General features: G+C 46.7%; 1 protein-coding gene across 1 annotated transcript; it reads left to right on the top strand.

The window, feature by feature from the left end:
• Nucleotides 1–3238: 3238 nt before the first annotated feature.
• Nucleotides 3239–21340, top strand: LOC144124072 (uncharacterized). Its single transcript, XM_077656740.1, has 11 exons — nt 3239–3619; nt 4287–4608; nt 10112–10155; nt 10360–10442; nt 12757–12915; nt 14291–14353; nt 16214–16317; nt 16907–16986; nt 18259–18496; nt 19524–19587; nt 20827–21340. Exons 1-11 carry the CDS (start codon nt 3239–3241, stop codon nt 21038–21040), a joined length of 1752 nt encoding a protein of 583 aa, XP_077512866.1. The 3' UTR covers nt 21041–21340.
• Nucleotides 21341–26481: the final 5141 nt, after the last annotated feature.

Genomic DNA, 26481 nt, shown 5'->3' with positions numbered 1-26481 from the left:
AAATTTGACTTCGATATAGAGAGTGACTTACCAACACCTGCATACAAGTTTTTCAAGCGTGATGATCTGTGCGTTCAATATAGCCAATAATTCGAAACAGCTGTGTTTGACCCATCCGGGCTCGACTGACAGCGCGTGCTCGTAACAGGACGCCAGTGCCTAATGTTTGCAACAGACATGAACTCGCTGAACACGATTTAACCTTTCTTTCTCGGTGAAGAAATATCTCTCTGTGACAGAAATGGCGCCTTGCTGAACCTGTGCGCAACTGAAGCTCAAGGCAGCCATTAGCATGAACGAAAACCTTCAAACAGGTTTGTGCACTCAACGAACTTCCTGCGATTTGTCCCAGGATTTCAAGGTTCATCCTTCAGCTTGAAACGTTGCTTAGTCTTGTACGCGAAAGACTAGGGGAGGAAGGGGCTGCAGCAAACCTCCTCGCTCGATCACTCTCCACAGAACCTTGGCCTGTTCCGTGGGAATTATCGGGAAGATGATAGGTTTTTGAGGGTTCCTAGTTGGCAGATAATGCCAATCGTTTCCTCTAAGTTCACTGCACTCTGGTGAATGCAAGGATGCACACTACATTTACACCTTTTTTGGTCCTGTACTTCTACCTCTGAGTCTAGAGTTCTTTTACATCAAATTCTTAGTCTTCTACTTCGACATGGATCTTCTTAACTTACGCTTCCACAAGTGCGCACCAGGACCTTTGCACACAGAGAATGAAAAACCCAAGGGGAAACTTTACTGCTTAAAAAAAGACTGCAGGAAACACTTAATCTCTGCCTTAACGGTATGACAGATTGCATTATTGGGTTAATGTGCGCATGTGCTGAATTTGCCATTCAGTACATTACGTTCACAGACCCCTGGGAGTCCTCATTCCACTCCTGGGGCAGTGTTGCCGCGGTTAAGCGATATGCCACTGCTCTGTAATGGCAGGTGCTACAACCGGTGGGGCTTGTGAGACCAAGGTTTCTATTCTCGAGCAAGATCTTGAGCCCCAATAATTAATTTACCAGCCACTTGCCAAGGTAGGCAGTTAGCTCACAATCCGGTTTTTGGAGTGCTGCGTGACAACTTAAACCAGTACGCAAACAACTTTTGGAGGTGCTGTATTGGACCTCTCCGTTCCCCCGTATCTTCTAGGCGACTCAGTTGCATGGTTAACCTTTGCGAAGCAATAAGGCAGGCTGAGAGGCTTTGATAGGGACTCATAAGAAAGGTGTTTGATGGCGGCCGCGGCGGAGTTTCAAGGCCTCTCCTTAGGCTCGTTCGGTACGAAATTTTTAGACCTTCAAACTGCTATACATGTGGGGAAATTAAAAATATTTGATACCTTATGTGGCTCATCACTAATGCTTCGTGGAGTCTGCCCTTGAAGAAGGATCATTTCCCCTCGGTTCACTTGTGATTCTAAAGATCACAATGAACGGCGAAGATAGTGATAAGACAGCCGAGCCCAAAGTTCGTCGCCATTCGCACGTTGATGCACTTCAGCTCGAATTCAATAGCGATTTATTTTTATTCATTTCACTATTTGTTTTTTGGCTGCTGATCCGAAATACGCGGGTTCGATCCCGGGCGCGGTGGCTGAATTTTTATGGAGGTGAAATGCTTGAGGCCCGTGTACTGCGCGATGTCAGTACACGGTAAAGAACCCCAGGTTGTCGAAATTTCCGGAGCCTTCTACTGCGGCATCCGTCATAGCCTGAGCCGCTTTGGGATGTTACATTCCCATAAACCATAAACCTTTTAGTTTTTTTCTTTCTTCTTTTACAACTATACTTATTAGTTTTATGCACTTAATACTACTACTACTACTACTACTACTACTACTACTACTACTACTACTACTACTACTACTACTACTACTACTAATAATAATAATAATAATAATAATAATAATCACAATTTGTTTTGGGGGAAAGGAAATGGCACAGTCTCACATCTCGCCGGACACCTGAACCACGCCGTAAGGGAAGGAATAAAGGAGGGAATGAAAGAAGAAAGGAAGAAGTGTCGTAGTGGAGTACTCCGGAATAATTTCGTCCACCTGGGGATTTTTAGCGTGCACTGGCATTGCACAGCACACGGGCGCCTTGTGAGCTTCCCTCCTTCAGTCTTTCTTACCCCAGTTCCCTTCCCCGCCGAGATTATCATGTTAGCGAATTTTTCATGCCGGCTAAAACCTCTGCTTTTTAAAACGAGTTTCGCTCTCTCTTCGGAGACGGGAGCTCAGAAAGAAGCCAAGAGAGTGCTTTTGCATGCGGAGATGATCGCCCTAGAAAGTGCGCTCTAGTTCATCTTCTTTTGAAAAAAATGCGAATGAAGATAGTTGGATAGTTGCGCAGAGCCTACTGTGAAATCTCTTATATTTGCACGCCGGTATCTTAAATCGGGCCTCAGGTCGGTATGTTTGCGCGGGATTTTGTTTCTACTCTCTTGTTGAGCTGACCTTTGCTCATTTCTTGCTAAGACATGGCCAAAGAGAGCAGAATCTGTGAATGGTTCTTTGGACGGCTAATAAAGTTCACGGATCTTGGCCTCTACGCCCTGATTCAGGGTCAGGCAAAAATAACCTGCAGCCTTAGCTCCAGGTTTTATTTCTTGTGTTCCCCAAACATACGGACAGACCGCAGAAATGGCATATTCGTCGAAACTTCGCTTTCTAAGCCTGAGCACTGACAACATGGTTCAGTGCCGCCGAGGGACTCCGGGTGATAAGGATTGCAGGAAGACGACTCTGATTGGTTTCTCATGTTTTCAAAGTACTCAACCTTGAACCCCTGAGTGCGGAAAAGTTCACTGCGGTGATAATGCTGGCAGCCGTGGCACCGGACGTCCAGATGATCCAGTGTAGTTACCCAGAAAACGAAGGTTTCTCCCCTTGTTTCTCCTTTGATGTCTCGTGGGGATTGTTCACAGCGTCAGTGTTTGTTTCTTAGTAGTCAAATAAGGCACATAAGAAAGCTCCCAGACACAATACGAACCGAAATGAGCGTAGCAAATCGAGTTAAAAATCAGTGGCGCCCTGTGCTATAGTCATTCACGTGCTGTAGAAAAGGCAGCGGCTACATCGTTTCTTCCTTATGCAGCGCGCGGAATCATCGGCCGATAAAGAGAAAGAGGTGACTGTTATTCACGCGTGCCTGTTCTGCTGTCGCCATTGAAGCTTGCAGCAGCGTCTCCCACAGCTGCCGGACATCTCATACCCTTCCAATTGACAGAAAAGATGTCTGCAAGTGCGGCAGTGCTGCTGGCAATCCTTGTGGCCACTCTGGACTTGTCTTCTGCTCCTCCCCTAGAACTCACCCCGTGGCCGCCGGGGCTGACAGAAAAAGTCCAGGACATACCGGACCACGACGCCTATGTCAGCCAGGAGGGCAAAAATGTTGTGCAGTCGCAGCAGCTCATCGGCAGCTACGACGGCGCCAACGCCAGCCGCCAAGCAACTGCATTGCCTTCGAGACCGGCGTCCGAATCTAGCAGCGCTGGACTGAACGGCGACAGGGGCTCCATGCAAGCTGCCACATCCATTGACGACGATAGCGCACCTGCGTGGTTAGACTCTGCATTTACCCGCGGTGTGCTCCGTTTCCTGCACGCGAACCAGGTAACGAAGCGTCTCGTTTTGCTTGCGCAATGGGTTGTGCGGGTCCAGCGTACTTTTATTTTTATTTTTCTATGACGCTCTACGTTATGTATAACAAGATATCCTACCCGCGATACACCAAGGGTTCGGACGAAGTGCGGGCCGACAATCTGTACTCATCTCATGCCTTGCTGTAGCTTGAACTTGGTTTAAACAAAATTCGAGAGACCCTTTTAGACCTCGCCATTATCATCGCGCGAGCGATCTACAGCCCTGGCCATATACGTTAGGTTAGCAGAGCATCATCAGCTGAAATAGATACTATACCGTACCATACCATACCATACGATACCATAGAGTACTGTTACAGCCGCATACTATAATATACGATACCATATACCACACGATAATATGCCATACTCTACAGCACTCTACCTACAGCGCCATTCCATACATACCATGCCACGCCATACCATATCATACCATACCATACCATACCATACCATACCAAACCATACCAAACCAAACCAGAGCATGCCTAAAGTCGCACGATGGCTCCCTAGCTAGATTTTAGACAGTTAACTTTTTTAACCTATTCCGGAAGATATGCCACGCGATCTCTCGGTATATAATTTAACTTTTGCTTCACCCTCCCTCATTTTCACCTTGCTGACGCCCGGAACAACAGGTGGCGTTCTTCATAGCGTGTTCCTGCCTACTGACCGGCATGGTGCTGCTGTACACGCTGATGACCGCGTACGGCGGCACTGGTAGTTCCAGCTCAAGCCGCACGACGGGCAGCTCGCGGCGGCTCCTCTCGGAGTCGTACCCGCTGCTGTCCAACGGAGACAGGCGCTCCGGAGGAGAGGTCAGCCCCGTGGACAGCGACGAGCTGGACACCGCAGACAAGAGCCCGCTGACCCCCGGCGAGCACTCACCCAGCTCGCCCAGCGCCGCCCTGTCCGACGTCGCTGTGGGACCGAAGGCAGCCGCTCCCTCGCATCCAGCTAGTAAGCACGAAACGCTATACGTCAAGCTTTGCTAAGACGTCTAGGGCACTCCATGTTTGAGACGATGCTCCCGCTCTTTGATCTGCTGGTGCTGCGCGATTAGACCTTCATGTAGGGCTGGGAGAGCCTTATTCAGACCCTTTCCTTCGTGTGGGTGCGATTGTTGTTTAGAACATACATGGTCGCAAATTGGTTTATCGATTAGGATACTAGCAATATATATTGACATTAGAAAAAAGACGAGTGCTTGTTTTATATTGGTAATATATATGCTTGTTCACGAAAATAGGCTCCATTGGCTTCAGCAGTGGAAACGGTTGATAAATTTTGTACTTCTTGAAGGCACATTTAGTGCTAACGTTTCGACGTGGAACCGAGGTCCTCTCTAGATATACGATAAACAGAAGAAAGTCCTTTTTTTTACAACGCCGGCCTTTTCAAATGGTTCATGTTTGGACCACTGGCGGTTGAGGTAAGTGTACTTTTTCTCGGCGGCGGTCTTCATTTGGAAGGAACTGAAATACAAAGAGGTGAGGCTTCTTGGTAATTGAGTTTCACGGTGAAGGTTAAAGCAGGGCGACGCGTACGGCATATCACACAAGCGATATGCGTTTTTAGCCTCGGTGGGCATGCGCTGATTGCGAATATGGGTAAACTGCGTAAGCTTGTCTTTTAAAGCTTTGTTTTTCAGGGAACTGACTATCGCCAAGATGCTCAGAGTAAGTGTGCCAAAGCGGAGGCAACATCTCAGTTGGTCTTTGTTGCTGTCTCCGTCGTCTATTTGTGCGGAAACGTTTTCACGAAATACAAGTGTGCGATAGTTAGCTGTAAAGGTTATAATTTCAGTATAGATTTCTGTGCACGGGATTACTGAAGTTCTGGCATTATTCCGAAATGCTGAATGGCTTCTAATAAAGCAGAGAGTGTTTAGCAGATAATGCTTCAATTTGGTAAGAGGTTGAAGAAAATTGTATATACGAAACTTGTCGCAGTTCTCGAACTGCGCTCGTTTAATAGGGCACATTGTTCAAGTCTCACCACACTAGATACATGCGGAGTTTCTTTCATTGGGTTAGGGTGTGCCGGCGCACAATGCAGACTCTACTCGGGTAGTGGAGTCATTGCATCGACTCTGTCGGCCCATACCGCCATGTGTTTCCAAACTAATTATTTTTTAATGTCATCTGTTTCCCGCATCCTCCTATAGACAGCAAAAACAAAAAACTCTTCTATGTCTCATTATGGCATTATGTTTTATGGCATCCCGTGTAATGCTTGCGTATAAGGAATGAGGTGTTATGTGAAGTGCCTGGCCGACCGCAGACGTGCGCCTCAGTACTAATCTTATGTTTGGCCCAATCTCCCTTTTTTTTGCAGATCAAATGTTGAAAGGTAGTAGTAAAAACAATCATTGAGCCAGAAATCACAGGTCGAGCGTTATGATCACCTGGGCGCCCAGTCACGCTTCCTCTTCGGCGCCCAGCCAGTCGAGCCAGGTGGCGATGGAAAGGAAAAGGGACTGGGGGAGAGGAACCGCACTCCTTTGCAGACCGGGAGCTGGAGAGGCAGTGGGATACACAAGGTAGAGGGGCAGTTGGGACAGGAGGGGTTGAATCGTTAACGATAGAGAAAGAGGCGGGAGAGGGTAAAGAGTGAATTCATTTGGATGTCCTCAAGAGATCAAACCTGCAGCACAGTGATTGATTGATGACGGGGTCGGCAGAGGCGTTTGTCGAGACGGAGATGGAGGTAGACCACTCTGAAAGTGCTGCGCAGGCAGAATCTCCCACTGGGTTCCGAGCACTTGGGAGGGGGCCAAAGGTGCCCGTCGCGGACGAGTTGATGCGCCAGCTCATTGTCGTCAACCTGTGTACGACCAGGGACCCAAAGGAGATTGCGTTGGAAGGCTCTAGGGCGAAGGCCACTCGTGGTTTGACATCCTGTGAAGTGAGAGCGATAGGGTGCGGTTAATTGTGCGGCGGACAGCGGATTGTGTTTCGGAATTGTTTGTGTACTCTGAGACAAAGAGAACGAGGGTAAAAGACTCGGGGCCAAGTGCAATGGTTAGAAGCTCGAGGGAAAATGCATCCATAGGATTTAGGTATGGCTTTCGCTGGCGTGGGCTTCAGCTGCGAGGAGTTGGCGATGGTTCTAGCGCAGCCACAGGAGCCTCAAGGATCCATGAAGGAGGCAGCGAGGCAGCCATTGTAGGCCACTCCTTGGGGAGTAAAGAGAAGGAAAAGATGCAGCGCGGCCGCCTGACACCTACCGGAAAGCAGAATGGGGTTTACGTTGGGCAAAGGGGAGGATACGAAGGATGTGAGCAAGAGAGGGGATGAAAGAGGTAAAGATGGAGACAGGAATGGGAGAGAAAGGTATGAGTACATTAACTAAGCGCTATGATGCAGGTGTTCATTGCAGAGACTTGTCTTTTTGCCGGCAAAATCTACATTAGCGGCGTCGCAAACTGCCTGCCGTAACTAAATGAGATGTTAGAACATTTTTGTCCTGTGGATGTTTGTTGCAGTCACTGTTGCTAAATGCTTTGAAGGTCATAGCTGGTCGTAAACTACAAGCTTGTTTCGAACTTAGCGCCCTGTTGTGCGATGCTTATCCCAGTAATTTTAATCTCATTTTTAAAAGCAGCAGTCGTAAATTTTCAACCCTTGCTTCGGAAGCGCTACGCTAGTAGCGTCTCTTCTTCTCAATCTGTAGTACACCTTTGTCTGGTGTTCACAGTCGACGGATGCCCCCAATATCCCCCCCCCCCAAAAAAAAAGAACAATAGCTGCATTGAAACAACTACGTCCACCCAAGCGATCGCTGCTACATCAAATAGCCCGAAACCTCCATGTCTGACACGCAACTCAATGAAGCAAATACTGGCCGGTTGTTTACTGCGTCTGAGTTGTAAGCCAACGACTAGCCATGTTTTGTGGGCCAGTAGCGAGATATCAATTTCGCTACATTAAACACTAATTCATCGTTTGATTTTGCCTGCTCCCCTTGCTTATTTTCCTCCTCTCCCCTTTCTGAATTCCGGCTTCTGGAAACCACAAATTTCCCAATACGATCAGAGTAGCGAGATGAGTTTGCCACGCGTGATTTAACGCAACAATTCTTAAAGCAAGCTTAATATATGGTGTTATCAATAATTAGAGCATGATTGTTTTAATGCATTCGGCTGACCTTTTACCCTTAGTGAGCCACAGTGTATAATTCTTATAAAATCATTTAAACGGCGCTTTTAAGACCGCGCCTATCCAGCAGTTGACATGTCGCGGGCTGCTTCCTCAGTTTGCATCAATGTACCTGCCCAGGTGCCTGGCCCGTGAGCACCAGTCGCAAGGCCTACTCGATCACCGCTTCCAGCTTACGCGGTGCGGAACAGTCATTGTGGTTATACCACCAATAGAAACGCGATGTCGCCCGTAGCTTTCCTTTAATTTTGTAACTTTTACATGCATGTACCTTAAAGGGCCACTGCACCACTTATTGAGAATTCCACGGTATTCAAAGATTCAAAACTATATAGACCAGAATACGATACTCTCGCACCACTACGGTATCGCGCGCGCTCTCAAACCCACGCAACAGGCGCCATCTTCCGCCGGGTTGCGAAAATGGTACAAAGTGCATTTCTGCCATGCACAACAAGCGAGCTTTGTAACCTCTCAGAGTGTTTAAACATGTCCGCGTCATCCCCCTGGAAGTAAGAGAAGTCATATAGGCACCACTGCGTTGTATATGCATATATTAACAGCCAGGGGAAAAGCAGCAGCTAGGTTGTAGGCGGTCCTCCATGAGCATATTTTGGTTTTTGGAATCGGATCGCATTTGTAGCCCGAGTGCTCAAGTGCTATTAGGTGGGTAACGCTTCGTCAAGGTTTCCCGAATTATCGCATACTCCGGATTTCGGAATATCGCGGCTACGCACGCTCGTAATTCTTACCTTGCAGCAAGTGCCAGCCTCGGAGGGTTCGAGAGAGTGACTTGACAAAACCACATCAGACCTGCTACCTGTACACGTATTCCCGCATTATCGCGCAAAGGGCAGGCATGCTGATGAAGAGTTCGTAGCAATGCTTACTGCGTTACTGAACCCTGCCTCATCGTACGGTTTGGTCTTAGAGGGTTTAACGTCCCAAAAAGACTCGGGCTATGAAGGACGCCTCATCGTTTCGCGGTCTTCTATCAAAACATGGATTGAGAAAATCGTATCCGAAGTTCTCGCTCTCACCGGAGGCATTTGCCCGGTCGTGAACCAGGGGCTTGCAGAACTCACCGCCGGTGGGCACAACGGCCTCGCTGAAAGTCGCAGGATAATAAACTCGACCCCTGCAAATTGTATTCAATTACGAAGTTATGCAGCGTTTACATAGAGCCGTTCAGCCGCTGCTCCGTTGTGTGCGCTGTGTGGTGTGTCCTCGCGTGGCAACCCGGAGGTCCGCGTTCAACGGATGAGGCCACAGCGCTTTCAAAACTGCGGCGCTCTAATTTATTTCGTGCTCTGGTCTATAGGCTGTAGCTAAAGCATGTCAAATTTTATCGCTATTGTATAAAATAGCAACGTAATAGGCCATTAAGCTTACGGCGTTTCCTTACAGCACAGTGCGCACAAGATTAGCGTGACGTCACAAAAGGCGAGGTCTAAAATTTCCGCTGCTGTCAACCTTACCCTACACTTCCTCATTGGATGCTCTGAACAGCGCTGAGCGGGCAATGTCTCCTATGGCGCTGTTTTTTTTTCATTCAAAGCAAGAATTCATACATTAGAAATGTACTTGTACTCTCGAGGACGTCATCATGCGTTCCTCACTCAATGCTGTGTGCTGCGGAGAGGTTTAAGGTCGCCGCGGTTTTAATCGAGCATTACGTTGATATTTCAAATGCTAGCCCTAAAGGACTGGGCATGCTTCACCTGCAAGTTTCAGACAATCGACCCCTTCAAGTTCGCCGATTTCTAAAACTTATGCCGTTGCTCTTTAAAATGGGCATTTTCAAAGATAAGTGAATACTTACTGTAGTGTCAAACTTAGCAGCTTAATTATTCTGCCCCATGCATTTCAATTCTAGGACAACATTTTCATTATAGTTACTTTTTTCTAATGTGAAATCGGGACCCTTGCATTGGACTATCCGGTTTCTCAATACATAGCGTTTTAACAATGTGAATAATTGTACGCTTCTTATAAATTTCACAACCTCAGTTCCGAGTAATATCACCACGGTGTCACAGAGCTCAGACCGTTGTGCCTACTGAAGGTGCGGGCAGGACGCTTTAATTTAATTTATTTTTCTGCGCTAACTAACTATGTGTTTGCAGATCTAGCTCGTTGGGCCTTTGACGCGGTCTGCCAAAATTATTTTGATTTACTTTTGGGTTACCCGCCATATGGTATGTGTTAGTAAACAGATGGGGCACTATTATATTTTATTCTTTTTCTCAGGTGTCAGGGTATGTGTTACTTTAGGCATGCGACTATGCTTGATGTGTTTACAGGGCCTGCGCAAGCACTGCAGAGGGGCAGAGAATCAGTTAAGAAGGTAAGAATCCGTGCGATTAAACAATAGGTCAAATTCGGCCAGTGATGCATTAACGCTGCGTACTATGGAAAGCTCGGCCGGGTATTTTTCTCTGTTTCTTGGAAAAGGGATAAAGAACTTTGTATCATAATCACCGCGAGCCGCCCACGCAACTGGCTGCTCTAATTGCAGACAGCCGCCTGATATTGTCCTTCTCCTACACAGCCCATCACTGTGTTCCCCAGCCGTGTCCTGGACATGTGCAACCAGGACGCGCCCGTCACATTTGCCGACATCTTGCCTAACTCGTGAGTTGGCGCACAGTCGCCCTGCCAAAGGCTGGCTGACCCGTCGAGTGGTTCCCCATATGCCTTCGTGTGGATCATGTAAACACAATAGTCTAAATATGGGCCAGGGGTCGCTACCCTCTGAACTTCTCCAAACAAAACTGCAAGTCTGATAGTTCTGAGCGACCCGCAGATACCCGCAGAAATAATCTACCTGTTCTGACCAGGCTATGCACGAAGCACCAGCACATTTTGCGGAAGGAGCTAGACAGCACCCAGTCCAAACGAAGACCTATCACTTAGAGCCTCCGTTAAACCACTACATGGTTCCAGTCTTCGCAGTAGAATGCTCTGACCGGCGAGAAACACAGCGCTGTCCAAGCGAGATAAATTCGGAGGTATTAAGGTTTGTTGTGCGGCACATGGCATGCGTACAAAAATGAATGTGGATTAGCTCAGCTAATCCGGGGTATACAAAGCGAAAGCTGTCGGCGCTCAATGTGGTCATTGACGTCGACGTTGACAACGTTCTAGAAGCCGATGATGTTGAGGAAAGGAAGGGCACATCCGCTATGCGCTTAGCGGTTGCACCTCGTTGGAGAATATTAGCCGCAGAGCGGCCTCTCGCCCTGGGAGAAGGCGCAATGAAAGAAGATGACGGCTGGTAGCCGAGTGTATAGCAAGCGGCATCTTCAGAGCCTACGGGAAGCTGCTTCTACCGACCCCGAAGTCATTGCCTAGCGTGAGGCTGCCCGTCTACGCAAGAATGAAGCGCGGAGTGCCTAGCGCGTGTCGGAGACACCCGAGGTACGTGAAGAACGTCTCGCCAATCGTCTTCATCTTCCGCCAGCCGTGTCTTCCACTGCGCCTTCTTCCAAGGCCAGCGGCCGCTCCGCGGCGGCGTAGCCGCTAAGAGCATAGCTAAGTGTGACGTCATGCGCGGCGCTGCGCGGAGACCGACGACGCGACAGCGCGCGGCTCGGAGCATCGCGCATGCGCACTGAGGCGCATAGCTAAGTGATGATGTCGCGCGCTGCGCTGCGCGAAGACCGGCCAGGCGATGGCGCGCGGCGAACACCTGCGACTCTGCGCAGGTCGTTGTCATAGTTACGGCGCATGCGCAGAAGTGACTTGTGCGGACCGCCTGATATGCGCTGCTGACTAGCATAGTGCAGCTTTTGCGACAAAAACAAAGGAAACGAGTAGTGAACAAATGCATAGAAGTCCTACGTTAATGTAGTTATCAGATTGCGCCTTATCTCAAGGACAGCGGCCGCTCCACTGCTAACAGCATAGCCGCTAAGAGCATAGCGCATGCGCAGTGATGCGCATAGCTAAGTGATGACGTCATGGGCGGCGCTGCGCGAGGACCATTGAGGTGCTACGTTAATCCAATTATCTTTTTTTCAGAATAGGGCACTGTGAATAATAACAAAGCGCAGTGCGTATCACAACATGCTCGAAGAGGCATCAGTCCAGAGCCCCTTTGTTCAATAGGTTACTGATTTCGCCAATCCCATTGTTATGAGATTCGCAATGGATGTAACTACTGTCATAGGGAATAACTCGCTTTTAATTAATGTTTTTGTATTGCCTAACATTAATACTAGAAATGCAAATAATATTTATTTTAATTTCCCAGTAGTCCGAAACACTTAAGGACAGCGTCCTATTCAATATTGCCGGTCTAAAGTATGGAATGCAGGACTCTTTGAAATCTGATTGGTTAGCAATTTACTACTCTCTAATCAGGGTTTCTAATTTTTTGGAAACGGTTATTTTGTTTGCTGGTCTCTTAAATGCCGGCTGTTGAATGCTGATCGCCATTGCTCTGTTGACTGATCGTCGATATCTGAGTTTGATCTTTATGTTGTTGCTCAAAAAGTGAATGTTTACACTGCGCCTATTGGCCCAGGAAGTTTTTGCAAATGTTTATATATTCACCTTGAAAGAGAAATACATAAAGTATCACAAGGGGGAAGCGTGCATTGTATACAAAGAGAACAGGGAGTGTTGAGAAAATGGCCAGCTGTCTCCGGTTGGCCAAACGGCAGCTCAGCAATGTTGTCTAAACTATCTCTACTTTCCTGCCCATTTCTTCAGGGTTATTTATTCGAGTGGCGCGGCAAATGTGGACGTATAGGAAAGGGGCATAGACGGAAGCACTGTGGTACTGTGCCCAGTTTAGCGCACTGTTTCATTTGCCAGTCGCGCAGCAAATAGCCTGGCTCAAAATTCTTTTTAGGCTTAAGCTTAGACAAATAGAAGCGAGCAGAGTGGTCATCTAAAGTGGGCTCTTTCATTCTCCATTCCATGCAACGTGGTGGCGCTGCAGGGAGCGTAGCCGCTCCAAGTGGCTCGCCCACGGGCGCCACAGCGAGGTGTTCCTGGTGTCCTCTCTGCTCAACCACACCGTGTTCAAGGTGATGCCTGTGCTGGGACACTTCTCGGAGCAGCGCGTCGAGGTCATCACCGCCGCCTTCGAGTGCTACCTGTGAGCTGTGCCACATGCTGATAAACATGGCAGTAGTGGCTAGAGTCCACTTGCTTGCTTATGCTGCTGGTCCCTAAGCCGTGGATTATCAAGTATAGCTGCGCTGTGTATTACTTGCAACAAGCAAGATACAGTCGAAGCCTCCTTCACGAAGGAATGGCGTATTTGTGGTGGGCAGTATTGATGCATCTAGATCGCAACCGAGAAAGAGAACCTTTAATACATGTGTTGCCGCGCATTCAGTTGATATGTGGTACAATTCGAACTACCGTCGCCAATAGCATGCTGTAGGTCATTCTGATAATGACTTCGCACATGCAGTCCTAAGCGGCCTGGAATGTTTCAAAGGCTTGGAACAGAACAATGCTTGTCCAAGGTTAAATATAATAAATGATGTTATTCCTTGAATTGCATATCAAAACGCACCCTTCCGGGCGTGAAAATTAAATATACTTGTCTCTGTGCAAGTAACGTGTTAGCTTCCTATGCATAATTTCACTGTTTAAATCTGTGGCAACCATCCCGATTCAAATTTCTTCAAAAATTAAGCTCATTTTTGGTCTTACCTTTCTTTGTTTATCAATGAAATTGTGCGTCCTAAAGTAAAAAAGAAGCAACGGATAAATCAAGTTGCTTAGCTCTGAATATTCGTGTTTACTTTTCTATTCTGTCATGGACATATTACCGGCTTGCTTTACAAATCACCTGCAGAGATCGCAGTAATGCATCTTTCATAACTCTTAGAAGAGAAATCTATATAGGTTAGAAACAAAAAAAATGACGGCTGTACGAACTTAAAAAACTGCGCACCTTGCAAGAGAATTGGAGTGGTGTGTCCTGCTTCCGCACGACGTTAAACTTGCAGCAGAGCGCAGCAAAACCCTGAGAAGGATTCCTGGTTTTCACAAGTTTATTGAAATGACTTTCTCCCTTTCTGTTTCCTCCCTGTTCGCAGTACTGAAAATATGTAGAAAAGTTTAGAAGTAGCGGAAGGCTCGACTTCGAAAGTATAATTCTCTTTTTTAAATAAATTATACTGCGTATAACGACTCGTATATGGCACAGTGCCCGATGTATAGCGCCCCTAGCTAGCTTTTTGCAAGGGCAATGGGGCATTCACACTTTTACCATGCGACTCTGACAGAGCACAACACATTACAGTCCTTTTGCGTATTATACAAGATCAGAAATAATACCGCGAACTCTGTCCGGCCTGTACACGGGTTCGTACAGACATCGTAAGGGGGATAGACTCGCGTTCTCAGCCGTCCAGGAACAGAAGCCGGTATGCGGTGTTGAACAATTAAGAGCTGACCGGTTGTAAGGGCAGATATCTAACTCAGGGGCATGGGGCCCTCTATTCTTCACTTTTCAGAAAGCTGAGCACCTTGAGGCATGGAATGCGCTACAAGACGCCCAACTTCATCGAAGTCCAAAGGTCCGAACGTTGTACCTTTTTATTGCAGCATGGTGCAGAACGCAATTGAATTACTACGTGTTCACGAACTTCTACAGTCTAACAACAGGAGGAGTGCTGGGAACGCCTTTTGATGTAGTATACGCTTGTCCCATATTCCACTCCTTTTTCCAGAGTCGCCGCACTGCTTCCAAAAGCACGCCCTCTGCAGGGGTAGATGTACCCTTTTATAACGATACAACCGGGAATAAAAAAAACTGCGCCGGAGCGAGGAATCGAAACGAAAGACTTTGGGTTGCGAGCCGGGTGCGCTGCCTCTTCACTATCACTTGGACGAGAGTTTTTGGATTTGAACACATATAAATATTTTCATTATGAGTTCCGTGGCGCATCTAGCGTATGTTTCCTGAACTTCTGCCGTATAACTTTACAGATCGCTGCCATGTTAGTTGTCACAGCTCAGTAAATGATGAAATGTCCCGACAGCAGCAGCGCGCCACGGATAATCTTCGCTCTGAAGCAAATTTATGGTGCACGGTATGTTGAATCTTCGCCCTTCGTGAACAAGATAACTGCTGTGCTGTTGGATAAATCTTTGCATTAAAAACAATGTGAAGTTTCACTTGAGCACTGGTCGACCATTCACACCGTATCAGAACTGCAATAGCAAGTATATAGAGTGATGTTTCGCGGCGAATCGACAAGGTTTACGGGATCTGACAGAGCTGTTTTTCTTGTACTGAAGCATCGCTTTTTTCTAGGAAGCGTTTTTCCTCGGAAGGTCGCTGTTTTGTAACAGGTGTACCAAAATAACAATGGCGGCTCCGGAGCTCGTAAAATACTTAGCGATTGCGCTATGTTTCGGTTAAATTGCGACAGTTACAAGACAGTCACTTCTCATGCATGTACGTAAAAGCATGTTTTCGCTTAATGGTACTTATTCAGAACCTCTGCTCAGGCATATCGCTCCTTTTGTGCAGCTCAAAAGGAGAGCTCTTCATTTACGTTCAGCGGAATCAAGGGCAGACTTAGTTTGCATGAGATACGGGTCGTAGCTGACTATACAGCTCCGCTGCATTGCAAAAGCGGAAAAAAAATTACATCGCCCAACTCCTCCTGGCCGTCGAGAGAGTGCAGTGGCAGTTGTACTCTTTGTCGAAGGAGGCGTTTCACTCCTTAGTCAATTTGGAGGAGTAGAATTCTGCTATAGAGAGTACAGTATCCGGTATACTCTAGCATAGAGAGCATCAGTTCTTAGAATGTATAGCTTGGGATTGAATTTGTTCGCCTGCCATTCCTAACAGTGTTTAAATCTGCCACAGCCCGGTCGGGATATTTGAGTAAAGAAATTAAAATTTGAACATCCTGTGCATATCGCAGCTAGAACAATCTCTACTATTACTTCCGCTGATGTGCAGGATTTTAACCCGCTAAGCATGTAGTAGGTATCGCAGATATTTTCTTTTCCTTAATGGGAGACAATCGGAGACATGTAATGACGAGCAACAAGCCGGCATACCGCTCCCTGTAGACGAGAAAATATGTCACCAAAACGGGTCTTCACACTATGTGCACACTGCAGACAGAGATTAAAAGGAAGCAACAGTGAACGAATTTAAGTTTCTCATGTTTGTGGATTTGTACGGTGCAAGAAAGAGCCACCGGCTATGATGAACGCCGTATTTGATGGCGTCTCTATCTAAATTCCGTCTTCAATCAATGTGGTTACCGTACCTTCACACTCAACTGAGCAGCCGGAAGCCACAGTAATTGAACCACAAACACGAATAAGTGAGCAGCTGCCACGGCCCGTAGTGCTATACTCTTTTGGTTTCCATGGTGCGAAACCTTTACTCAACGATAGCGATCTGTCATGCGCAGGATTGCCTGCGTGTTCGACACGTTCCCCGAGTGGCTCCTGCGCAATGACCAGAGGCGCAGCTCGACCGAGTCCCTGGCCGACAGCCTGGCTTCCGAGATGGCCGGTAAGAACGCCCCGCCTTCGGTTTTATGGCGCTCATAAGCTGACGAAAGTGTCCATAACACCACCACGTAGACTGTGTCCATTTCACTACTTTCGATCTGCGCACGAGGTAGCACGCAGAGAGCCTGGTGGCAATAGGACCATGTTGTCTATGATTAGGTCAGTGTGCTTTAAGGGTAAAAAGCTAATGAATTTTTCATAGAAAACTAAATTGGGCAGGGACGGGGGAGATGGAATAAATTAGCGAAAGCAGAAAGGCGGCGGCCTTAGTGGAGGGTGGGGGGGTTATATATTGATCACCTTGGCGCTGTCGAGGGCTCTTGTGAATTTCATCCCCGTCGAAATTTTGGCCCCACGGTGGGATTGCGTCCCACGGTCTCGTGCTCAGCAGCCGAACGCCTTGACCTCTGAGAATGCGCTAGAATTGAAACTTCACTTAATAGCTGTAATAGACGAGCCTCAGAATGCCAGTGTTGTATTATAGTGAGTAATAATAGGAGTCGTTAGTGTAATTGCGGTGGAAGCTCGTCAAATCAGGTTTCAACACGAGTATTCGTACTGTCTTCTGCTTCCCTTTCTTCCTGCTTTAGGTACAAACCAGTGTTGCCTGACTCGGCATTTCATCGTCTTTCAATTGTGCTATGCCGGCAAGCCGCTCTCAAAGATGATGGTGAGCTGTTTTCAACGTTTCCAATATTACCCAACAAATTCGCAGAGAACTCTGTCTTTGTTCTTGGAACTGTAATAAGCAATTTACTCTCTTGAGTGTGTTTGCTTATTAGCATGCGATTACTAGATTTTTGGACATTCTCTTTCGTAATGTTCATTGGTAATTTCATGTTTTGAACTGTTTGTAAAGTTAATATTTGATAATCATATAGGCTATATCTTGTAGCTGTGCCTTCTGACTGCTACTGTCATGCTGTGGTCTCTTGGCACTTAGTCCAGCTTCTTGAGCAGCCTTTAGCCTAGGAGACTATCCAGCTTCCTTTCTGGAAAGATAAAACCAACTGATTGAATTACTGATTGATTACAGGCAGACATATGGAGTATAAGTCTAGAACTGTAGGGAGAAGTCCACCATAAAGACGTAGACAAATGGCCTCTTATAAGCTCCACCCGGGACGCATTGGGAGCCAGGCGTATTTGATATGAAATACTCTATTTGGAATACCAGCAGCTGAAATGAATATATCATCGCATCTAGGCAATATATTAAGTACTTTGACATGGCTTCCTCTAACTGCATACTTACTAAAAACTTATCTAAAAATTCACTGAGACCACCTGAAATCATTTAACGTGCACTGATATCGGACAGCACGCGGGCGCTTTTTTGCGTTTTGCCTCCATCGAAACGCGGCCGCATATCCCGACCGTAACGCATGCGCAAAATCTACTTTCGGGAATTTATCAGAACAGCCATGCCCGGAGCCTTGAGCCTTTACCGCTGCATATATACAGCAACCCGCGTACTTGAGACGAATGATCAAGCGCATGGCTTACACAGGTATTACCGCCGCGCAGTATATGCCGCTGGTCCAAGACCTATTCTAGGGCGGCTGCACAGCGTCAGCTAACTTCAGCCGTCCTAACCACAATGTGCAGCTTGGTCGCGTATTCAGCGGCTGACGCACCGCGGCGCTGATGTCAGTGCAAGCCACGACATACTCAAGGATTCGAGTTAAGTCAGCGGGCAGCGGTGCAATCAGCGTCAAATGAAACGCGAAGACAATTGCAATGGGAGAAGCTAAATGGAATACTCCTTTCGGTAGACTGAATTCTAGCGCACTTGATTTTCAATCAGATGGCTTGAAAACAGTGCGTGTGAACGTTATGGGACTGGTTTGAATTTTCTTCCCGCGAGATTACTTTATCATTCTCCCGCTCCTCCTACTTGACGCTGCCGCATATAGTGGTGCGCGTCTCCCGTCTGTCGCAGCTTCGTAGCGCAGTCCAGGGCCTCAGCCTGGTGCAGCAGGCTGCGTGCTGCATGGCGGTTGCCGAGCGCGCACTGGGCTTCCGACACCTTGGCGTGGACGCCGACAAGCTGCTGGTGGCCCCGACGGACGCCGAGAGCCTCGAGTACCGCTTCGCTCCGGGCACGGATCCCGTGTCGGTGGAGAGCGCGGGCCTCAAGGCGCACCTCTCGGGGTGCCTGTCGTGCGCCCTCGATGCAGGCAAGAGCTCTGTTGCCACGCCGGCACGCCTTTGTCTCCTTCACCTCGTTATTAACGGCTGTACGATTATTTGAAATTTTGGAATGCCGAGTCGATTACCCTCCGTTCCGATTCACCGAGCGAATAAAAGAATGCCTGTTGATTATTGTTGTCAACACGTTGTCAACCCTTTAGAATACTATAATTTTCGAATAACTAACGCGAAGTAAGGCTCTCCGTAATTTTCTTTGAGGACAGTTTTAAAAACCACACCCATTCTGATGCCTCATAGCATGCTACCACGACCGATCGGCGTGGTATCGATGTACAGTCGCGTGACGCCGGTGATTCGAGTCGCGGCACTGGTAATGCTCATGCGTGGAATCCATGATGAGAAACAGCAAAATGCGCTTCAGCTTTGTTTTTTCTTGCTGCCTTCATCTAAACTCTGCTTTGCCGCACACACTATCATGCTGAGTGAAGTGCTTGAAGCAACTACTACCGGATGGCGTTCGGGCGCAACTGTCGCGTACAACAAGTACATAAGGTGCTCTACATTTTCTCGCTAGTGCCCTGCAACGAGATCACATTTCACGTGCAGAGGGTGAGTGGGTGAGGGCAGAAACTTCTTTATTACTGGAGAGTAAAGGTTCCTGTGGCTCAGGGGGCACTAGCGTGGCTTTCCATGGGCTCAAAGACAGCGAGAAATTTAGGAAAGCGGAAAGTGGCGTTTTTTTTATCTTGCATTTGAAGCGACAACCATAGTTGTATTCGCATGGTTTGTGCCCTCTAAACGTTTTTTCCTTGAACTTAAACCATACACAACCGCTTTGAATACCCGCTTCCGATAATTTAATTTTGGCCACTCTTAGTCTTACAAATGTATTTCATGGATGGATACGTGCTGCATTGTCGCGGCTACTCCGTTTGTTCCTTCTCACTGTAGAAGGAAAGAGAACTGAAGTCTTCTTGAATGCACTTATTTTATGTGCGAATCTGCAGTGTCACTGAGCGCTACTTAAATTCTGTTTGCGCTTTCTTTCACAAGGACGGGACGATGATGACTTCGAGTACCGCGACGCCACGTTCGGAAGTCCTACTTCAGATTGCAGGTAAGATGAGACCCGTTTTTTAAAGGTAGATGAGTGAGAATTTAACACCCAGTCTCTATTGTCTTACATAGGGGATTTGGATAAGCATCGCCGTGATTCCTTATCATTATCAGCGCGACTACATGGGTTGCAGGGCAAATGCCTCTATCATGTCTCTCCAATTAAACCTGCCCTTTGCAGCTGCGGCACCTTTTCCCCCCAAACTCCATAATCCCATCCGCCCAGCTAACTTTCTGCCGCCCTCCGCTACGCTTGCCTTCTTTTGGAATCCATTGCGTTACCCTCATCTTGCCTTTGCATCACATGCCCTGCCCAAGCCCATTTCTTCCTCTTGATTTCGACTAGGATGTCATTAACCCGAGTTTGTTCCCTCACCCACCCTGCCCACTTCTGGTCTCTTAACGTTACGCCTATCATTTTTCTTTCCTTAGCTCGCTGCGTTGACATTTCCTTAAACTGAACTTTCTAGGTATAAAGCGAGCAACTGCGTCGTGATTCCATAACGCGGGCAACGGCGATGAGATGAACGTACTCTTTATAACCGCAACAATAAACATCAACTGATCCTGCAGCAAAAGGAAAGAAGAAAAGTTAAGAGAGACGGGAGACTGAGGAGTTATGATGGCTAGGTTGCTTTCTTACACGTGGGGACTGAGTAAAGGACGTGAAAGTGAACGGAAGAAAGTTTAGATGATCAGTTTTATGCAACAGGACCATGGTTACGCGACCACCGCGGCCATTTAAGAGGAAAATAAGAAACGCCCAGAGCTCGTTTGAAAGAGGCCGCCAATACCTGTGTCTCCTAAACATCGTTTTGGTGGTCTTCTGTGTGGACGAAATTAGATGGCATGGTCCAGATATTTTGGTCTCTGAGAAAATTAAGCACTCGATGAAGCTTCCGTATCCTGCCTATAGTTCCTCCAGATTCAAGGCAGTTCTCAACCACACCTAATAAGCGGAGCGCAGTGTTCCCGCAACACGTCAGTGAGCATCCACAAATTGCACTGCTGCAGGGATTAGTCATATGGAAACCACATGGTATAACCAGCAGTCTCTTTAAGAGGAACCATTACTCCCTAATGGACTAACTACAATAGGAAATCAGTCATAGCCTCCCCGCGGAATAACTCTTCCTCGAGAGCACTGAATTGTGATGCAGTTAACCCCATTTTACCCATTTCAGGCTTTAGAGTGCAGCTAATCCTGTTCGCCTTCTATCTTTCTTGGCGCCGTGTGCAGCGGCCGTGCGGCACCCCGCTTCTACGGCAACGTGATGTGGTTGGGCGCGGTGCTGGACAGCGTGCTGCACAAGCTGCGCTCCGAGGTACCTGAGCCGAGGGCGCGGGGGGAGCGCACCGTGTTCGAGCAGCTGCTCTCCTGGCAGGGTCGGCTGCAGCAGTGCAACTCGGCCGACGAGTTCGTCACCGCCGCGGTGCTGGCGGCGCAGCCATGACAGGCGTCGCCGCGCCCCACCCCTTGCTGCGGGCTGCAGTACAGGCTTCTTTCCGCCGTCATGGCTACGCGAATCAGATTAAAATGCTCCCAGATCATGGAACTTGAGCGGGGTACTTGACGGAGCGTCGACATTGGATTCCGCTGCTGGGGCGTCAGTGTATCGTCCAAGGTTGTGCAGTACACGCTGCAAGAGGTGTTCCTCGAGTCCCTGGCCGTAGGAGGCGGCGAGACAGTAGCCCGCATTGCTCTCATTCTTCTAATGTGTGAGAAGGGAGAATTTTGCCGTTGGTATTAGGAGAGTACCCACTACATGATATTAAAAAGGATCTAGGCAATGACAAATTATTCCACGAAGAGATATTCCTTTAATATTGAATTGCCCTCCAAACAAAATTATTTTATTAATGGAATGATAAAATCATTTATTAGTGACTGATACACTGAGAAGAACTAAATTTTGTTAGACTTACACATCAGTAATATGACTCAACTTCGGAGTGAATAAATTGAAAAATAAAAAATTATAATGAAGAAACATGCGCACAGATTTAATTCTAAATGCTGTATGCAGGAACTATCGCTTAGGCTGTACAAAGCTTTATCAACGAATGTTCATAAACCAATAAATTGCTTCTAGGTGGATGTTGAAATCGCTGTAAGTTGAAAGCTAGTACATTTTCAAGTGTCCCACAACTGAACCAACGGTCTACTTCTGTGCACTTGATGAACCAAGCCTTTACACCTTTTTTTACATTGCTGAGTTCTTATCTTAAACTGCTCTTAAAACTTGGAGAGGGTTAAGGTGCACTAATGACACTTCGACACAGCACGCGCACTCAAATTTGGCTGACGTTTGGTAGTTTTCTGGAAATTTCTTTTGCTTGTCCACATCATATCATGCTTCAGCTGTCATCCAGGCGCCAGGGACTTTTGTAGTTTTGAGAATTTGTAATGCCGTCTTTCCATGTTCCGCATGACCCACTCGTGGTCACCCTATAACAGGAAATGCAGGCAAATACGACGGGGTTGTACCAGAAAACACACGAAATCTTGTTGCATTCGGTTGACTAGTTTCCAAGGAACTGTCGATAAGTTTCAGTGTATTTTATCTGTTAGCAAGCGAGCGGTTTATGTTTGTTGGAACGCCAATGGCGCGAGCATAGCGATCGTGTCCAAGCTCTGCCTGCGAACGCTAAGTTTAGGAAGCACTTCTAGCACTTAAGTTTGACTGCTGCACGTCCTGGCGTAGATACACTGGTCTGGAGCGTAGTGTTTAGTACTGTCCAATGCATATGAGAACTGCTAAAGACAGTATCGCAAAGTTTGTGCATAAAGTTTATTAAGGCCTGAGGTCATTTTATTGGAAAAAAATTTAAATAGCAGTCGAACGAATGAATAAAACCTTTATTACATGGGAGAAATAGCTTTCAACCGCTGTCGGTGAATTGTCTGTATTGGGAAAGACCTTTTTCTTAATAAAGTAGTTAAAACAGATAAGAAAAAGGCTGTTTCATCCCTATTCTTAGAAAAGTATTAAATATGCATCTAAAGCCAGCAGTCACAACTCTAGTACATCGTGTCAAATTGCTAGTCCAGTTATGCACATAGAGGTGTGCAATGAACAATAATTATTATACCGTAAGTTGCCACTGTGTAATAGTGAAATCGCAAAAAACTGGTTTTATTATAGGCAGTTTTTGCCGTAATAAAGCAGTAATACAAAGCAGCAATACAAATTGCACGATTTCACTAGGATTGTTCGCGAAAGAAGGAATGACTGTCAGTTTCGAGATAAACGACAGACGGTAAGAAATAAATACAAATGCCATAAACCGCCTTGTATTGCTTCTTTTTATTGAGCTCGTGTGGCAGCAGACTTTTTTCACGTGTTTTTTGCGGCACCAGTAGTCCGAAAGAAAGACTTTTCAGATAGGCTGTTGTTGGCCGTTCATGCCAGCTTTCTGTGCGTGCTGACCTGGCTTGATCTCAACGTCCTTAAAAATTCCTAGGGCACCACGGTTACCATGTTTTAAATGACACATGTAATCATATAAACCAAACTCCAGTATTGGTATCCTGACATAGCCATTCAACGCGTTCCATGCGTCTTAGTATGTTAAAAAATAGTCATAGAGGGTAAGACGCAGTTATTAATATTAGTCTAAACTGAAAAATAAAAAAACAGATAACTAACAATGAAAAAAAGAGGTTGTATTCTGATGAAAAACGCTGGCTTTGGTATCGGAAGATGCGCAGAGGCGTTAAAAGTTTGGCTGCGTCTCTCTAACGGTTTTAACGAAGAATGTAATTTTTGTAACAGCCCATTCAGGATTGAATCGATGTTATAATTTAATAAAGCTTTAAAAATTGGCTTTTAACAATATAATTCGGCTTAAAAGTGGCCTAATACCTTACCATATAAGACTTCGCCGCCTTTCGAACATAGATTGGAATGAAAGCATGCTTTCCAGGCGAACTGGGAAGCATTTAGAAAATCTAACTTGTTAAGGGAAGTCGCACATTCTTCACTGTGTTCTTTCCTCAGTTAAGGTGTTTTTTCACTGAACCGCCGCTGGTGATTTCAATTCTCATCACGTAATTTGGGGTTTTCGTACTGATGCATGTGGACAGCTTCTTTGGTCATAAATGTCGGCAAGGAACGTTCGTTGCTGTAACAGTCCTGGAGTTACTTTCTTGCATTCCGACGCTCGGTCTGTCATTGACTTAACATTGGCTGTGAACTAGGTGCAGGTTTCTTCGTGGTCTACAGTGGGTTGTGGTACTTCCAGTGACGACTTTCTGATATCTTTCACAATAACAGCTTCTTCCCTAAGGGCGACTGCTTCTCCACAAAAATTCGTAAACCACACACTTTTAAAAAACTTGTGCAATCCTCTTTCTCCTCCATTGCATCATCTGATACTTGGATCGCGCAAACCAAGTTCTCTATTCCGTGTTAGGGGCCTCTGAGCGTTCCGTGTTCACGATGCAGTCTAAGGTTAAAAACAAACAGCCCTCCCTATGGTGAAATGACGACTGAGAGAGCATATCGACTTAGGAAAGCTGCCTGGAAAAACCTCTCTCATAACCACTGCCCGCGGAATTGGATAAATTACAAATTTTTCGCGGCTTCATTTAAAAGGACCATTGGTAAGGCGAAGGAGGAGTACAATGCGAATTTGAACAGTTATCTATCAAGCCCTAATAACCGTAAAGCTTTGTACCAATTCATAGAAGGCAAAAATAAAACGCCGTCCTCTCATGTTACACAGTCAGTGGTGTTAACACCCAAGGATGCAAAAAAACAACTTGACCAGATAGCACAAGGCCTTGCTCTGCGCTTTCAAGCGCGTTTGGTGGTTCCATTCGTTCAACCCCCTCCGCGCGCAGACTTCACTGCGGTTACACCCTCTGAAATATTTTCCATTGTTACTGGTCTCAAACCTGCAGCTCCCGGATGCGACGGGATCTCTATCGGTATGTTTAAGTCTCTTGTGAAAGAATTTGGATATATATGGTTAATGTGTCCCTGAAGACAGTTTGGCTCCCTCCTGAATGGAAAATTGCGAAAATAATATTACTTCTCAAAGATCCAAAAAAGGGTTTTGTAGTTGAGGACATTCGGCTGATTTCCCTCTTGTCTAATGTAGTTAAACTTATTGAACGCATTGTTCACAGCCGTCTTACAGATCAAGTCCTTGCAATACAAGCCTTCAGTGCTTCTAGATAGAGTTTCGTCCGGGGTGCTCGATTTGGATAGCACATTTAGATTTGGAAAGCAGAATTAGGATTGCAATGGAGAAAAAAGAGTTCGCGGCTTTATTCGCTTTGGATATCGCTAAAGCATATGCCAGCGTAGAGCATTCAATACTATTGAACAAGCTTGACGAAATTCGGCCGCCTTTTTACATTCTTGCATGGGATCAGGAATTCCTAAAATATAGGCGTTTCTTCTGTTCTGACGGTTCCTTTACTTCCGAGACTTTTTCACAGTCTAGGGGTGTGCCTCAGGGTTCGGTACTGTCTCCTTTACTTTTTAATATTCTTATGGGAGACATACCGATTCAGGGTGACGTCAAAGTGCATGTGTATGCGGACGACATTGCGTTTTTTCTTCAGCTAGAGACATTCACTCACATTACCAACTTTTGCATGCCTACCTCCATGCACTGGAAGTATGGCTGGGCAAGTTACACTTAATCCTCAACGTGAGCAAATCTTCCGTTCTCATTTTTCCTCCAGCGTCCCCTCTTTATATCTGTCTACAGTATTGTGGCACCCAAATCCCGCAAGTTGAGTCCTTAAAGTACCTAGGTGTAATTTACGACCCTCATCTAGACTGGCAACCTCATATCACAAGTATAGTCCTCAAAGGTGAGCAAGCTCTCGGTCGCCTGATGCGAATCAGCAATAAGAAATTTGGTATGCGCAGAGACGCTCTCTTATTTCTCTATAAGACTAACGTAAAACCAATTTCGAAGTTCGGTGCGTTCTCTTCTCCAGTTGTCCTAGATACAAAATTCAACCTTTGGTTCAACCTCTGGAGAAGCGCGCTCTACGGCTTTGCCTGGGTTTACCAAAACCAGTGGCGAATTGTGTCCTCATTCTGGAAGCTCGCATACGGGACTTGAACTCTGGCTTCCAGCTTCTCACAGTGCGCACCTTCTTACGGGGACTTGAGCCAATGCCTGTAGTGGCTCCTCCAATTTTTTTTTTACTAACGCAGCATTGTTTCTAGATAAACATTGGCCGCTTTACAAACTGCCTCAATTTCTGTTTACTGAGCACATTTTGTCGAATTGCAGCCTTACTTAGGTCCGTGCAATGCGTCAGCAGTTTGCAGGCTGCACCAGCTGTTTGCTTCGACCATATGCTGCCGCTATATGCAAAGCACTTATCTGCCAACGTGCTAAACGGTTTCCTGGAGGAATATCTGTTTCAGTACTCGAGCCATGTTGTAATTTTCACAGATGCCACTCAACAAGGCGAAACGGCAGCAGTAGGTGTTTATTCCCGCACACTAGAATGGAGTTATTCTCTCCGGGTCCCTGATTATACACCAATTTTCGCTGCTGAATTTCTCGCTATTGGTTTGGCCCTTCAAAAAGTTCCCAGCAATATTTCTCGAACTATCATTCTCTCGGACTGCCTCTCAGTCTTGGCTGCACTAGAAAGTTCGCAAACTAGTCGCCTGTACCGATCCCTAATGTACTTTGTGCCACGTCATGACAGCAGCGGTGGCCGAGTGGTTGAGCATCCGCCTCGCATGCGGGAGGTGCGGGGTTCGATCCTCAGTGCCGCCGGGTACCCACCGGTGATACAATGGGTATAAGCTTTCCCCGGGTCTGGTGCTCGGCTTATTTAGGGTGAAAAGCTTGGAAAATGGGTCCTTGACCCCACCTTTAAAATCGAAAATACCTTATGCCATGGCGCTCTATG

This window comes from Amblyomma americanum, chromosome 3 (assembly GCF_052857255.1).
Source record: "Amblyomma americanum isolate KBUSLIRL-KWMA chromosome 3, ASM5285725v1, whole genome shotgun sequence".
Lineage (NCBI taxonomy): Eukaryota > Metazoa > Arthropoda > Arachnida > Ixodida > Ixodidae > Amblyomma > Amblyomma americanum.
The sequence above is the reverse complement of the archived record's forward strand: the minus strand, read 5'-3'. Positions and strand labels throughout refer to the sequence as shown.